Source organism: Harpia harpyja, chromosome 23 (assembly GCF_026419915.1).
Source record: "Harpia harpyja isolate bHarHar1 chromosome 23, bHarHar1 primary haplotype, whole genome shotgun sequence".
Taxonomy (NCBI): Eukaryota; Metazoa; Chordata; class Aves; order Accipitriformes; family Accipitridae; genus Harpia; species Harpia harpyja.
Genome location: NC_068962.1, coordinates 8,923,125 through 8,939,911, shown reverse-complemented (window position 1 = coordinate 8,939,911; position 16,787 = coordinate 8,923,125). Strand labels below are relative to the sequence as shown.

The window sequence follows — 16,787 nt, the reverse complement described above, 5'->3', positions numbered from 1 at the left end:
AATTTGATTTACTTAAAAATAGTTCAGACTGGGGAAAATTGAAATATAAACATGTATTATTTCTAAGGGAAAATACATGATGGGAATCTAGCTGGGAAGCTTTGTTTTACAAAATTTGAAATATACAGATCATTTTAATCACCTTATTGTCATAAGGGATAAATTCCATAAGTTCTGTGATCAAAGCATTGTGCAGGACTGCCTGCATGTGTATTTAGCATAATTGAGGCTTAAGAATGTTCTTTAAAGAAAGAAAGGTCACCTTTCATTTTGAAATATCATTAGATCACTGGGATCATATGTTAATGTCACTACAACTGTTAAAGCAAAAAGGATATTATTTACTGTACTCTTTTTGGAATTCTAAATATTTTTATAAGAATGGAGAACAGGAGCTTGGCTAGTGATTATTCAAAGAGCTAGCAACTCTGACTCACTCTTAAAAAAAAAAGCTGTTGACCCCTTACTTTTTTCTTTTACGTTTTCATGCTCGGTGTTCCTTTTTTTGTTTGTTGATGGATGATAATGTCCTAACTGCTAGTATCCTTCTATTAAAAAGTGGTTTCCATTTTTCATTACAAAGAGCTTTTCATCCTAGAGAAATTATCTCTTTGATCTGTCCTGTTCTTTTGAGTTTGGATCCTCAAATTCTTGGAGGTCATGCCTGAAATTATCCCATCTGTTCTAGCCCATACTAATATTAAAAATATCTGAACCTGTTCCCCATGATTTTTGTACTGGAGTAGCTTTATCTATAGTGTCATGGGAGCTTCCCATTCAGAACATACACATGACATTCACAGAACTGACATTGATTAAATTAGCTTTGGATAAGTACCAAACACAAATCACAAATGTCCTGTGGGAACTGCAGATTCTGTTCCCTCAGGAGCTGAGCAGTACGGTGATATAAGTGCAAACCAAATAACTGTAATTTTTATTTCTTTCAGAATATGAAAACAAAATAACCAGCTGGCATTCACACCACTGTTTTTCTAGACTGCCTAGCCTTGTAGGCAGGCATGTAGTTCATTTGTGACTCCCTACCTTGTCCAAAAATTTCCTGGGAGCTTCAGTCACTATGCAATTTCAAAGTGCCTGCTTCATTGCTATGTGCCATCTAGCTTGTACCTGTAGCTCTATAAAAATGCAAGTCTAAACTGAGCAGTGTAGGATTTATTCAGAGCCACCTGAACTCTCCTTAAGCACCTGGAGAATTCCGCAAACATTAGTCACAGAGAACACCATGACTAGTTGTTTGATGCAATACTGACAGTGATTCCATCCCTTATATTACCTAGTGTTATAATAACAGGAGAACTGATTACAGAGATAGGAAACATGAGTTTTCAGTCTCATTCTCCTCAAAGCGTTGAACCCACCTTGAAATTTCAAGTCATGAGACATTGTGAGTGAGAGCACTCAGTGGCCTTTTACTGAAGCTTAACCATCGTGCACCCAGGCACATAACATGGTGGGGCAGATACTAAGAAAGCAAGAGGGAGCCTTATTTTATCATAGGGGTTAGGACAGTCTAGGTACAGAGAGGCAGACTGAAAATTCCAACCCCTGAAATGTATATATATTTTACACTGGACAAGTATTGACCAAAAAACCCAACGAACAAACAAAAACCCCAAATACCAAACCAAACCAACCAACCAACCAAACCCCTAAAGACATCACTTTTTTTTTTTTGTAGGATTATTTTTTAGACCAGACAAGCCTTGGACCAGTTCCCCACAAAGCTGCATGGGTACCAGTGCCAGTGCCCAGCCAGAGATGGGAGCAAGGCTAAGAACAAGACGACAGTGGGACCACCTCTTTAGCAGCAGAGTGCTTTTAGGCCACACAAAAGCAACTGTATAACCCCAGTCTCTGTTGTATAGTGAATTTATGCTGTTATGATTTCCCCCTGTACTCTCACACCAATAAACCTTTCAGGGACATCTCCTAATTTTGGTGCTACAACTTATAAATTAGCTGAACTGGATCCACTCATTACCTTATTGAGCTTTAACACAGCTACCATGAGTTGTTTCCCATGCCATTCCTTTGAAGCACACTGTCTTTGAACATCATCTTCTCTGACAGTGTAGTGCCACATGGCTATCACCTTGAGACTCATTTAGTATGTTTTAAAGTGTCAACTACGTATAAGGTGTGTATGTTATGGCATTCTGTAAAACTTATGTTTATTTTTCTATGATGTCCTGCATTATTCTTAAGCCCCCTGTGTCCTCTAGTGTCTACCTAAGAGAATTGCACAAATTGGCAAACAGATACTTGTTTCCATTTTCTTATCTCAAAACGTTAAAAAAAACCCAAAAAACTTTCCACCCTACAAATTTTCTCCTCTATTCTTTCTTATTCCTTTTCTACTAAATATTATATTAATAGTGATCTTTTTATATTTATTCTTGTTAAGCACCAGCAGCATGTGTGGCAGTATTGCCAATTTTATTTATAATCTTCTTGCACACAAACATATGTCTATTGTCTAATTATCTGTGTGCTTGCTGGAGATTTTAGCAGCCAGCATGTACATTTTATTGTGAACGTTGATGACAGGTCTTGGTAGGCATTGTGTAGTATTTTCTTACATACTGCAACACATTCTCCTCTCACTTGGGCTTGCCAAATTGTCACTGAGGACAATAGGAGCTGCTTCTATTCATCTTAAAATAATATTTGGGTACAGACCACAGTACATTTTTACAGAATTTGGATTTTAGCCTACTGTGGAAAGCCAGTATGTGAGCACATAATTGACAACCATTTTATAATACATTAGGAACAAATTCAGATTCCGCATGTGACTTTATTTGGGGCCTTCTGAATTCTTGACTACATAATATTAAAGTGGGATCCAATTAACATAGTGTTAACCATTTCAAGTTATAGAAACTATAAGCTAGCACAACTAGGCTCCCACTCAAACCAGAAAAGTAAAGGTATTTCTAGAGGATGTCATTCTATAACACCTACCTAGGAAAAGTTGGATGAATTACTCTACAGGAGTACCTTTCTCTCCACATGCACTAGGATACTTGTCCAGCTTTTACATGGCTGCCTTTACCCAGATAATCCCATCCTTAATAACCTTTTAAAACAGGGGGAGTGCATAAGTAATTATTTTAAATGTAACAAACCAGTGAAACATGAATAGGTGTTTATTAGATTTGGATGCAATTTACTGCGCTAGACTAGTGAAGAACCATCCCACGTGGATTGAATAGAAGTATTTGTATATCTGCAGAAGCTACTTCACACTGACTGAAGTATTCTGCATTTCTGAAAATGTAGCTCTTGAGGGAAGGCGGCACTCCCTGCCAACTTGACTTGATATCCCAGGAGCAACGCACAGAGCTTTGCCTTCAAAGGGCTGATGAGCCAGTTGAGAGTTTATGGGCAAGGCTCAGAGGACAAGCTAATGCAGGTGATGGCATAGCAGGTATCTACCAGACACTGCCTGATCAAGAAGGTGAAGTCCACGAAGTCTTCTTTAGGCAACTGGAGGAGGAAGCCTTGTGATTCCTGGCCCCTGCACTCAGGGGAACCACCTGACATCTGCTAGAAGGGCAATATGGCTTGGGGCAAGCAACCCAGGAGATTTCTGGAGTGTGTTGACAATACTGGGTTGATGCTGGTGATCCACAGTCCAGCTAGAGAAGATGATCTGTTGGTTCTGTTACTAACAAACAAGGAAGAACTGGTTAGAAACACAAAGATCAAGGATCTCATCTGCAAGGACCATGAGACTGTGGACTTTAAAATCCCAAAATAAGTGAGCAAGTGATTGCTCAGGTATCTGCTTGGAAGGATCATAAGTGAGACTACCATGAAGAGCAAAGGGGCCCCAAGGAGCTGGCTGATTTGCTAGGATGACCTCCTCAGAGTGCAAGAACTATCCGTGCTGATATGCAGGAAATTGAGCAAGCATAGCAGAAGGCTAGTATGGGTAACGGCCAACTGGTCTCAAACACAAAACTGGGATAACTGGGTACGGGTCTCAAACACAAAAAGAAAGTATGCAGAAGGTGGAAATGGCAATGGGCTACCCAGGAGGAAAAGAGAAACACTGCCCAAGCATGCAGGGATGGATGCAGGAAAGCCAGTGCTCAGCTGGAGTTGAAACTATCGCGGGATGTGAACGGTGACAAGAGAGGCTTCTGTAAGTAGATGGGATGTTTTTAGTTTCCATGTTGAATATTAGATGCATGGAAAAAATAAGTGAAAAATAGTTGTTATATCCTGCTCTGTATCACAGACCTAGTCAATGAAATGGATCTGCTTTCTAATGAAAAAGTAATTCTGTTACTTTACCAGATTGTTGGAATTTTTAAACGTAATGTTTGTTACAGTGAAGTTAGGTTATCTTTATATTTTAGAATTATACTTATGAACTAAAATTCAGATTCTTGATCTTAATTTTCTGAAGTACTCTGTAAATTGCAAAATGAAGATTACTGAAAAAACTATTGTTGATTTATTTATTATTATTTAATATCCTTCTCAGATTGTATTCTCAGACTGAATTACATCAATAACAAGATTAAAACTTCTTAAACCATCACAGACATCAAGGTAACAGGTATCTGTCATTCTTAATGCAGATAAACATTTGAGTGGGATGAGAGACTTCATCACTGTGTTCCTTAGATTTTTTGCTGGTGGCAGAACAAAAAATACAAGTTTGGAATTCAGATTCTGTTCCAAGCACGCCATTCCCCTCTGAATTGACACATTTCTTTTATTTGAAGTTCTCTAAGTATGAAACTCAGCCTGTGGAAGGCACTTGAAATGGAAATTTTTTAGCCTAAATAAAAAGAAGTTACCAAATTTATAAGCACCAGAAAATGGATTACTGAAATGGGAAGTTTTAGACAAAAAATAATAATGCTACCACCTACGCTTGTAATACCACGCCTTCCTCAGTTTTCCTCAAGATATTCCAGGTCACCTCACTGCTCAGAGGGTAGAGAATGTTTTAGCTTTTCAAGCTTACTCCACCTAAACCACTGAAGCCATTTGATTAAATGAACGGGAAGAGCCATTCAGCAAGAATGAAAGATGTCTACTACAACACTTCTTGGAAAAGAGCTGACAAGAGCTCAATATTTGTAAGACTCAGTGAAATTTTTGGAGATTAAATCACACAACAGAAAAGGACAAAACAGAAAAGGACTGGAAGGAAAGTTAAAGGCCTAAAGAAGTATCAGCAATGTTTTGTAAATGTTTTTTCTCAGCTGGACCAGATAAAGGGTTTCTTCTGTTTCGAAGTGCAGTATACTATACAGTACTATTTACAACACTCAGAACAAATTGTTCTGAAGACTCAGGAAACTAATATTCAGCTTACCAGGAAGTTTTATTAGCCAGCTAGTAAATGGCATAGTACTTCAGACTTTAACACACATAATTTTGTAGCATACTATCATATCCATAGCCATGAACAACAAACAAACATATTAAAGCCCAAATGTTAATATCCTAGTGATTACAATACATTGAGCCCGACCCAAATTTTAGTGGAAGTAATATCGTTGACTGTTACAGGCATGGATCAGATAATTCTTGGACCACAGCAATGCTCGGAAGAGTTCATAATTCATTTGGCCAAATATTATTCTTGCTGATGTCTCTACATAGCTGACCAGTTAGTGTGATCAAAAATATCTGAGAAAAGAAAAAGGGTGTGTTAAAAACAACAAAGAAAGTGTTGATACTCACTCATGACTGAGTCAATCTGACTGCTAACCTGGCTCCTATGAATGACAGTGCAGAAGGATACAAAGGAGAATGATCAGGACATGTGCCTGAATACACAAGCTGAATTCTCTGCTCTGGTACAGGCTTGCTGTGTGACCTCCAGCAAGTCACTGGGGCCCACATCCACAGAAGTATCTGGAAATCTATTTCAAGTGGCACATTATTCAGTTAAGTGTTGCAGTGCCCTATGAATCCAAAAACAGTTGGACTTGATGATCTTAAAGGTCTTTTCCAACCTAAATGATTCTATGACTCTTGGTCTTAACCTCTTGAATGGGGATAACAGCTCTTTCCCATCTGACAAGAAGGTGTCAATGACAGTATGTTGAAGATCATGATACACTCATGTACTGCACTAGTGAGGATTAGGTGAGTAGGAATAAGAAACATTTTCATTACTGAACTGGCCCACTCCATAGCTGGACTGTTTTTACTACATACCTCTATGGGAAGGTACCACATATGGAAGAGGTAAAATAGGTTGTACTTTTAATTCTCTGAGTAAAAATGAACTAATCTCATTTTAACCTCACAATTTTAGATATTATTAAAAATCCTTCGCCTGCTTGATGGTACTCAACCTTCAGGGTGTCTGTGGGGTGACCAACCAATTCTTGTTGCCATTATTCATATGATTTTGTTTTGATATTGAAAGCTTTATTCCTTGTTGCCCAATAAATTTTTTTCATAGATATGTGGGGGGAGGGGTTTCATGACTTTCTATTTTTTTATTTAGCATTTTTTGATTTAGCATATTCATGGATTAGGTTCTGTACAAATAGAGGACAAAAGAAGTCTTTTTTTCCACAGATTTTACATTCTCTTTAACTGCTTCCCATCTTTGCAATGCTGTTTGCTTTCACAAGTCAGGTCAAACATTTTGTTCAACAAACTTTGGACACCAACATCTGTGATGATGCTTGAATATACCAGAGTTTGTTGGTAAACAGTGCTTGACTTAAAATTGATGGAAAGCTTTACAAAATTTTGGAGAGTGTGCCAAAGACAAATGGCACTGAATTGATTTTTACCCCCAGCAGAATATCAATATTTTGTGGTTTTTTGCTGAAAAATACTCTTACCTGTGTAATTAGCAGGCTGATAGTAATTGCAGTTAAGATCAAAACATTGTTTTCAAACCATGTATTTAAATATTCTTCACACCCCTAAGCAAGTACAGATGAACAGATTTCAAGAAAAATAATTTCAACTTTTGAATTCATATTGCATCTGTATAAGAACATACTTTTAAAATATATAGAACTTTCTGCATGTTATGATGGATTCTGATATTTACTTGCCAGAGAGCAAATACATCAGTAATGTGTACTGCATAGATTTAGCTATAACCTTTTTAAAATTATCTGAACTAAACAGATAAACAGTAAATCTGATATTTTTGTATGGAAATGTTCCAGAGCTTGTGACTTAATCAAAAGGGAATTTGCTTTTGTGTGAGTATAACTGAGAGATTACCTTACAAGTAAATGCTTAAAAGAATATTTTCAAGTTTTCACTGCTTCTCATGCATTATGCATCCTGAAATGGATGTGCATATTTTCCAGATTACAGTCTGTGCTTATTATATTGCTTTTAAAAATAAATTATAAACTATTACATAGCTTAAAATAGCTATAAATATAATAAAACATATAAATAAATGCTTTCTACACTTTGAAGTGATCTTTTAATAATGACAAGGGTTTGTAGAAACAGGGAACAATTCCAAACTAATGAGCAAAGGAAGACAATACTATATGTCATTTGACAACACCCTTTTTATTATTTAGTGTCCTGCATTGTCAAGAAACAACCTTTGCCCGTTGAATTTTTGTTCTCACTGGATAGTCCTATTAACACTGGAGGGTTTACAGAAGAGAATAATATGTATCACTTTGCTCCAGCTCAGGTGATGATATCTGATAGTCCTATGCAAACTGGTCCCTTGATATTAAGACATGTAAATGAACTGGTCTCAGGAAACATATCTCATATTTCAATGCTTTGCTCATTCCTCTTATCCTGTAAAGTATTGGAGATCTCTGGAAACAGATAATACAAACAGGTGGAGACATGGCTGACATTCTTTAAGTAATGAATACTACTTACAAGTGGGAAATGTACTGTATACTTTTTATATACTGTCACTTTCCATTGTCATCATTGATTTGCACAGCATGGATTTCTGAATGCCAAGATGCTTACTACTTCGTAAACCACTACTAAATGTCCCTGTGATATTGATCAGGCACAACTCCTGCTTTCTTGAAGTATCCTTAATTTACAGCCGCCTACATGACTGACACCTAACAAGTAAAAACCAAGACTTCAGAGTGACCAAAGACAAAACAATGATACTATTAATACTTCGGCATTTGTAAGCCAAGTCTTGGTGGAAAACATGTTTTGTATATTTTTTTTTCCAAAGTACATTTAGTAACAAAAGTTACATTCTTCAAGAAAGGTTTTTTCTTACCATACTGTATGTTGAATCCCTCGGGACATCACAAAACCATTTCTTCAGACTGGATTTTGTGCATGAACATGGGATTTGAGTACTGTTTTCCTTGTTTTTATTCCTTTCCCACTGTGTGACATTGTATCTTCCACAGCATTCCATCTAGGATAGAAATCCTGCAACTTGGTAACTCTAACACCTATAAAGGCTGTCACACAGAGGAATTCTCACCCCAAGAAGTGCTAGCTGTTAGTTGATTAAATTAGCTAGATAGTTTCCCTCTGTACACAGTAGAGAGAGGTTTCTGCAGGGGATGATTCATGCTTGTGTATGTATAATTTCCCATGATATGTACTGGATAGTACAGACTTAAGAACAATATGATCTTAAAATATATTTTCAAAAGGAATGTTCTTTTAGTCTCTAAACTATTCTAGAACACATGTAAATAGAAAAAAAAAATTACAACCCAGATTAAAGTAGAACATTTTGACTATCACCCTTAAACTTCCAGAGTAATTTCAAGTCGAAATTGTGTGTAAGCAATAAGCTATATTAAGGATGTGTTCATTGTGAAGTACAACAAAAAGAAGAAAGAAAACTATACATTATTGGAAACAACATAAAGAATGTTGTTTCATAATGAATACAATAAATGGGGACAGATTTTATAAAACATATTTTAATAAATAAAAACACAGACACTCTGTTTTACTCTGATCTAGAAACTTAAATAGGGACTAGATTTTGAAAACTTTCAGTTACTCCTTTGTCAATTCTAATGTCATATTTGCAAAAATTCTCCACTCCTAGCAAGACATCTTTAGAAAGTTTCCCTTTTCCAACTTGCGTTTTAGCAGCAATTGATCTCTTGTGAACACATAGCTCAAACTTGAAGCACAAAGCAAATACTGTGCCCTGTTCAAATGGATTATCAGCTAGCTCCTCCCTATAATCTATTTCAATACCAGTAACACAAACCATCAAACAGCTTGGAGAATGGAATTCTTGTCATGCAGGAAATTCCAAGTTTCTCATTTTGAATCAGGATGAAACTTCAGAAATATTTGAATTGTTTTGTGGGATGAAAAGTCTGTCATATTTTAGCTCAGAGGTGCTAAACAAAAGCATCTCATTTTGTGTTCTGGAGAGTCAATCCAAGAAATACTGCTTCTAAATTTTGAAAAATTAAGTAACTTAGCCAAAACTGTCCTTTCTCTGTAAAAACATTCAATGTCAACAACTCTGTAAGTTCAGTTAAAAATATCACCAGCTTTAAGCCATACATTAAATATTACCAAAAATATATAAAAATACAGTTGGTCTCTAATACTATTCATGATCTTAGGCTTTTTATTTTTCTCATGGCAGATGCCGATGATATTGTAAAGAACTGGAAGCATGTAACACAAGACTTGGGGATGGCAGTGTTTCATTCAAAAGTGTGATTACAGTTCATCTTGGCAGATCTGATACATTATCTGGCTTAGATACCAACAGCAAAATATCCACAAGACTTTGAGATCTGCCACAATTTAAACATGCCCACCAGGGTAGGTCGTGGGTAGGTAGCTTTCCTGAAATCTGTGCTCCCACAACAGTTCAATAAAACTGAGCTCAAGTATACCAGCACAGTCTAGCTGCACCATTGACATAATGGGGTCACCATTAATCACTAGAGAAATCATGAATGCAATGAGAGAAGACCAGCTTTTCAAAGAACAGATTTTAAATATACATTACAAATGCATTTGTAATCTTGAGTCTAGACATATATGCTTCATGAGTTATCTGGAATCATAAATTATCTTCAATGTTTGCCAAGACTATGTGACTCACCTCTGCAAGAAATCATATTAAGGGACTCACAGCTCATCTATAGAAGCATATTAAACTGTATTAAACTGTTCAGCTGTAGTGTTTGTAATTAAAAGCTCATGATGAAGAATTAATTTGGAGGGTGGATAGTAGGCCACTGGTCAAAAACATTGCTAACAACTTCCAAATAATTGATCCCATACAAATGCTTTAAAGGACTTTTCTGAAAAAGGAAACAAATTACATCCTGCCAGGCCACAAAAAAATTTATGATTAATAAAGTATGTGTGCTGAAAGTATTGATTTGCAAGCTCATCTGAGGCTTTAAGCATTATTTCTGAGAGAGTCTCAGTGCAATACCTATTCAAATGCTCTCACAGTAGGAGCTCTGCTTTGACCTCACAACATCTCTGCTTGTCCATGGTTCAGGTCAGTCTTGAGACCTAAGCAGACCAAGTGTTTTACGATATCTAGCACTGCCAAAAATATTAGGTAACCCACTGTTTTTTTCAGCTGCAGTAAACTTCAGTGACCAGAACTGTCTGCTCCTACATACATTGACAAGTACTTCAAAAGCCTAATCTTATCCATAATACTCCATATAACAGCAAGGAATCTGCCCACCCACATCAGATATTAGCAGCGGATCTTGAAAAATTAATCCTTTACTAAAGGAGTTGGTTTTTTAAAGTAAGTTCTGATTGGTATACACATTTTTGTTTGATGCAGTATTTTTGGTGGTGATATTTTGTGGGGTTTTTTCCTTACGTTGTGCTGCACAGCATTCAGAATGTTCCACAGAGGTTCCTGCTCAGCCAGACTCTCATTCCCGTACTCAGAAATAACTTCATCAATTCTGTTGTTCCACTGATTGTGGACCTGTTCATAAATATTTATAGCAATTGATATATGCATATTGATAAGAGTGTGCATGGATATTGATAACAGTGTGGATGGATGGTACAATCCTTGATCTTTTATTGATATTCAGGTTTCTTCAAGGGTTACTTGCAAGCTGCAGCATTCTAATCAATTTGCCAAGTATGATCTAAGACATGTCATAGCCATTGCACTAAAGGGAAAGTTGAAAGCAAAAGGGGAAGATAATGAAGTGACCCAAATCACATACGCAGCACAGGCAGATACAAGATGATTAGCCCAAATGGAGCCAGAAGAGCCAGGGAACATAGTTTAGATGCACCTGATCTGTCCTGAAATACTAAATCCTACCTCTCATACTTACTTTTAATAAGCACAGCACCACATAATAATAAGCACAAAACCAAAATTGATTCTACGCCTACTGTGATACAAACTTGTGTGAGCATCATGCAATCTGGCCAGGACATGTATTGCTTTGGGCTAGGGGAGTTAGTAGCTAATGTTGGCCCTAGATAAGGTATCTTTGCAAAGACTATTAAAATATACCTTCAACAGTAATTGAAGTGGACGAGCTGATCACAAAAAATGTGGTTATAGAGAATGTAGCAGGGAATACATGCATAGGAGATGTCCTAGGTCACTGAAAGGTTTAATTACAAAACAAGAAAAAAATGAGGCTTCGCCAACTCATTCCCCTTGCTACAGCCATCCTAAAAACACAGTGAATGATGATGTTACCATCATTTATTATACTTCAGCAACACTTAATTAAGGTTGAGATCAAGTGCAATTACAGTTGATATAAAATAAATTTAACTGCAATCTTTCAGCCAATTTTCTTAGCACAAATAGCTGACTCCAGAATGCTTCATTCCTGACAGTTCAAATCTTTCAATATGTAAAACCATTGTATAAAATGGGGAGGACTCCATCATTATAAATTAACATTTAAAGAAGAAATCTTGATGATACATATTCACTTTGATGGAGTAAAACTGATTTATTTGTGCTGTACCCTGCCTGAATAGCAGCAGGATTTGGAGAACTGTATGAACTTTATGAGACCAGTGTCCCGGGAGGTTTTCTCAAACCATAGATTTTGCAATTATGGAATAGGGAAGCGGACGGACCAGTATGGATTCAGTACAAATCACCTTCCATATAATACTGTGAGGAATGCTCAAGCTATTGGAGTTGCTATATTCAGAAAAATAAATTACTGAATAAAGCTTCAAAGCAGTACAGTTACTAGTGACAACAGCTATGTTGGTATTTATTGTTGCTTCCTGTTGTTAAAAGCGAAGATACATATTCTTTATATTAGATCTCTACTTGGACCTAAAACACAGGCTCAAGCAATAAAATTAGTAATTCATTAGTATACTTTGCATGCCATGATACCAATGAATCCTACTATCAATTGCACAGCGTACTACTATTATCACCTGCTAGCAGACACAGGTTAGCATCTAATGCTTTCTCCTACCTCTGCTGATGTCCAGGAAAGAGGGACTTTCTGGGTCATCCCTCAAAAAGGAATAAAGCTGTCCCTTACACTGTTGCTTCCACAGGAGGAGTATGTTTTGTTGCAGAGGAGAAACTGGAAATATATTTCCATGCACTCCCCTTTACAACTATTGAACCATGCTGAATTCCTCAAATTAAGTTTTCCATATCTTCTGCTATACCTCGTCGACATGTAGAGTACTCAAGTTCAAACAAATGGTGATGCAGTATACAGTGAGAATTGACTATTAGAATTTTTTTAATTAATTGCAAGAAACTATTTTGAAATTATCAGCAGTCTCACATAATTTATTTACATACCTCTTCTTTCTTCATGAATATCAGCACTGATACTGCCATCTGGGTAACAAACACCAGGATTTGAAAACTAATATACTGAAAAAAACCCCCCAAATTATGTTTAAACATAATATTGAACAAGTGAGCAATGCAATAAAAAATTCCAGAAGCTCATGTATAATCCTTCATGACTATTATTTAGAGTAATTCCAACAAAAGTAAGAAATATCTTTTCCTGGAAACCCTCAGAAAGTGACATCATAGTTTAAGAGACAGGCTTCAGGCAAAGCACAACTCACTGACAAAGCCATAACTTTCTTGGAAGTGAGGCACAAAAGCTGCTGTTAAGCAGCTGTGCTCCACTGAAGAAAAACTCTTATTTCATTATTTCCTGTTTGAATTATCAAGGTACCTAAGTCTCATGCCTAGTCAAGGACTCCTTTGAGCTATAAGACACACAAACAAAACAAAAAGATAGTTCATTTTGTTCATTTTCAGCGAGACCAAATTTTCACCCACAGTATCTAGATATTGTGATACTACATACTTCCATGGAAGTTGGAAATGAGACACTTCTTTCTCGTTCATCATCTAATAAATTGTGAGGCAAACACTACATGCCTAGGGCAGTAGCAGGAAGGAAGAATGAAGAAGATTCCTGGTTATAGCACCTGGACTCCTCTCACTCCTGTGCCAATTGATATTAGTAGTGCTTAACAAATGAATCAGTAGAATAGTTCTCTGCTTCAGCCTTCACATAGTCTAAAACAGATGATGCAAAAAGGGTGACAATAAACAAAAGACAAAGGAAAACATGTGATCAAAGGGATCATAAGAATGTATAGTTACGGTGTAGTTTTTCAGAAATCAAAGTGTTCTTTCCTTAAAAAGCAGGAATTGTATATAAATATGGAGTATCCAGGTAGGTCTACATAGGTAAGAGCTTTTTAATCATACTCTCCATTTCAATATTGTAGCCATACTGTAGCTACCTGTGCCTTCAACCTGCAATATTTTGGGGCAGGTTTTCTTTATTTCTTCAGCACATACTAAGCATGTGAGCACATACTGAGGGAGAGTTACTCTGCATAATTTCAATACTAAATTAATTTTAAAATCTCAAAGTTAATAAATACAGTGGTTAAAATCTTTGCTGCATCAAACTGCAAGTGTTTTGTCATTGAAAATATTCAGGCAGTGATATGGAAGGATCTTCAAGTTTGTTCAGATTTCATTTGAGCCAGGACTTTATCTATCTGCTTTCTATCAGCAGATTTGTTAAGCACTGTATGTGGAAATCACAACATCAAGACAGGATCACAGTTTTCATGCACACAAAACTCCCCTTCATTTTACAAGAAAGCTGGAGTCTGATTTACACTTACTGTAACTAGTAGACATTTGTTTTCCATAACATTTCCAAGGAATCCCACGGCTGAAGTAAAAGTAATAACAGATCCAATTCCAAGTAATATACAAGAAATATATGCCACTAGCTGGTTCTTGCCTGAAGAAACTGTAACACAGTGCATTCATACTGTCACGTCTCTTTTTTTTTTTGAGACTTCCACTTACAAAACTTATACCAGAAAAACAATTAAATCTTTGCAATATCATTACTGAAAGGATGGAAATAGCAGAATGATAAAAGAGTATTATTATTACTCATGCTATCTACAGCCACAGAAAGAAAAAGATGCATTTTCATAAATGCAGAGGATGGTAACAACATATGAGATGGAAACAGAACATAGTTGAACAATGTGAACCACTCATAATGAAATCAGAGGACAATTACAAGTTTACAGATTTTTTCTGTTGGCAAAAAATTAGTAGCACATGTACAAATCTTATGTGGACATAGATATTGTTCTCATTAAATCCATACTCAGATTCAATGCTATCCTCCTTTGTGACTGGCCACTTTCCCCTTTCCACTTTAACCATTTTTCCATAGATATGGAAAGTAGCAGGGGCTTTCATTACTTCCATCTCCAATGCTTCATCCCGGAATTACTATATTGGATCGTTCCCATCCCATCAGCTGGTAACTGATGCTCCTTGGCATAGCCAAGGTAGACAACTCTTTAAGAGCACAGCCGTTGTTATGTGACCCAAAACTTACTTCTCTGTGAAAGAATTTGATAGACACTCTGGGAAAAAAGAATATCTGTACAGAGAGGCTCAAGCTCCAACTTGTTTTCATTCCACCCAAATATCCACCTAAAGGATCTACAATCTTGTCAAATGCAGGCCAAATGCAGTCTGGTAAATTATATAAAGAAAAGATCAACAGAGCTGATTTATAGGTCAGTGAGTCATCTATAAGCTGTACACCAAGAGAAATACATAAATTGTATAAATTATAATCATATATAAATTGTAGATATACTGATATATATTTATTTGATAATCATACTGTCTATTGAGGGAATAAATACACAACAGAAAAAAACCCTATGCATTTCAATCCAATACTGCCACCTTGTGGGAAAAAATTCCATCACGCTTTCTGTTGATTTATCCTGCAATCATTTAAAACAAAAGAAAAATTATATTTATACTCACATAACTCACTGAATAAATTGTTTCTGTCAAATAAAAGCCACAGGCCAAATGTCAAAAGCATAAGACCCAGAGCCTGGAAAAAAAGGAGGATTACTGTTTTAATTTAACACATTTTTAAAAAAATTAATTTGAAGCTGCTAAATAAGAAAAAGAAAACAGAAATTTTACCAAGAAAATTCCATTGAAGACATTTAAGTAGTACTTCTGTATTAGTCTTTTATCTCTTATTTTCATTCTTCTGTTTTCAGTTTTGAATCGCAGCTGAAAATATAATCATACATTCAGTTCAATATGAAACAGATATAACTAAGCCTATCAATTACAATGGGATTTATTTTCTTCAGATAATGTTTTATAAATTTAAACAGTCACCTGATAGATTGAAAAAAATTAATAGTAGCAACAGTAGAAGGAGCAAGATGGTGTCTGGTCTCAGTTGCCTCTAATGTTATATTGTACACATGTATTTATTTTTTTATAATTTTTCTCTTAACTGTTACATTTGGAGGCAGCATGTATGTACAAAAATTTATATTGCAGAGATGGCAAGAGTTACATAGCCTGGCATACACTTGTCCTTATATTCTTCAATACACTTCTTTTACTAATTATTAAGGATACCAGCAGAAATGAAGAGGGAGAACCATAGTAAAGATATAAGCCCTCCTTTGTCTACACGACCCGATTCAATTTTTGTTGAAAATAGCAGATACAGCCTAATGATTTCAGTGTGATCCAGCACACAGTTCTAGCAAAGCCATGAGAGCTATTAAATGGTGCTACCAACTGTCTTGCAGTAAACTCTGGAGTACGCTTTACACTTTTGAACTGAACCTCCCAGTCGCCCCCACTTACTTTTTTCCTCTGTTTTTTGTTGTGGAATGTAACAGGATGTGAAAAGTTGAATTCCTTTGAAATGAAACTAAATCAAGAAATGCACTTCTGTCATCAACAGCAGTTGGGTGCTTGGTCAACGGGAGGGCAAGCAGAGACCCTACCCATAGCAACCGCCCCTGAAATACATGTAAAGCGCGCATTAGAACCCAAGTACCAACTGTATAGACCTTGCAAATACTTGCAAATGTTGACAGGACCACAGTGAAGTCACACAGGCATTCACATCTCGAGCGTAATTCAGCATATTTCAGCAGGGAAGACCCCTATCACTGTAAACTCGCTGATGCAGGACTTCTTTTTTTATGTATCATTATTATTATTATTATCATTATTGGATACCGTATCTTCTGGGCCTATCAAGATTTTTGCACAGAGAGTGAAACTCATACATTTGTCCCCCACCTTATGTTCTCTTTCACCTGTCTTGCCTCTTCTGTAAACATACTCCAGCATTTTGCTCTGCCTGACTTTGTGGTACGAGCTGAGAGGAGTCCAAGAGCGGCAGTGTTAGAAAATGGTTTCTGCAATAGCAGCCGACTGCAGTTGTCCTACACTTCCCTTGTATAAAGCAGGCAGGCACACAAAC

At 36.5% G+C, this 16,787-nt stretch overlaps 1 protein-coding gene across 1 annotated transcript; it reads right to left on the bottom strand.

Annotated features, from left to right (window-relative positions):
* Positions 1-5,352: 5,352 nt before the first annotated feature.
* TSPAN19 (tetraspanin 19) lies at positions 5,353-16,317 on the bottom strand. The gene is made up of 9 exons (XM_052774773.1): positions 16,160-16,317; positions 15,473-15,565; positions 15,305-15,377; positions 14,122-14,252; positions 12,758-12,832; positions 10,817-10,927; positions 8,249-8,392; positions 6,855-6,938; positions 5,353-5,679 (listed from the first exon to the last, which is right to left on the bottom strand). Exons 2-9 carry the CDS (start codon positions 15,536-15,538, stop codon positions 5,605-5,607), a joined length of 759 nt encoding a protein of 252 aa, XP_052630733.1. The 5' UTR covers positions 15,539-15,565; positions 16,160-16,317; the 3' UTR covers positions 5,353-5,604.
* Between the last annotated feature and the right edge of the window lie 470 nt (positions 16,318-16,787).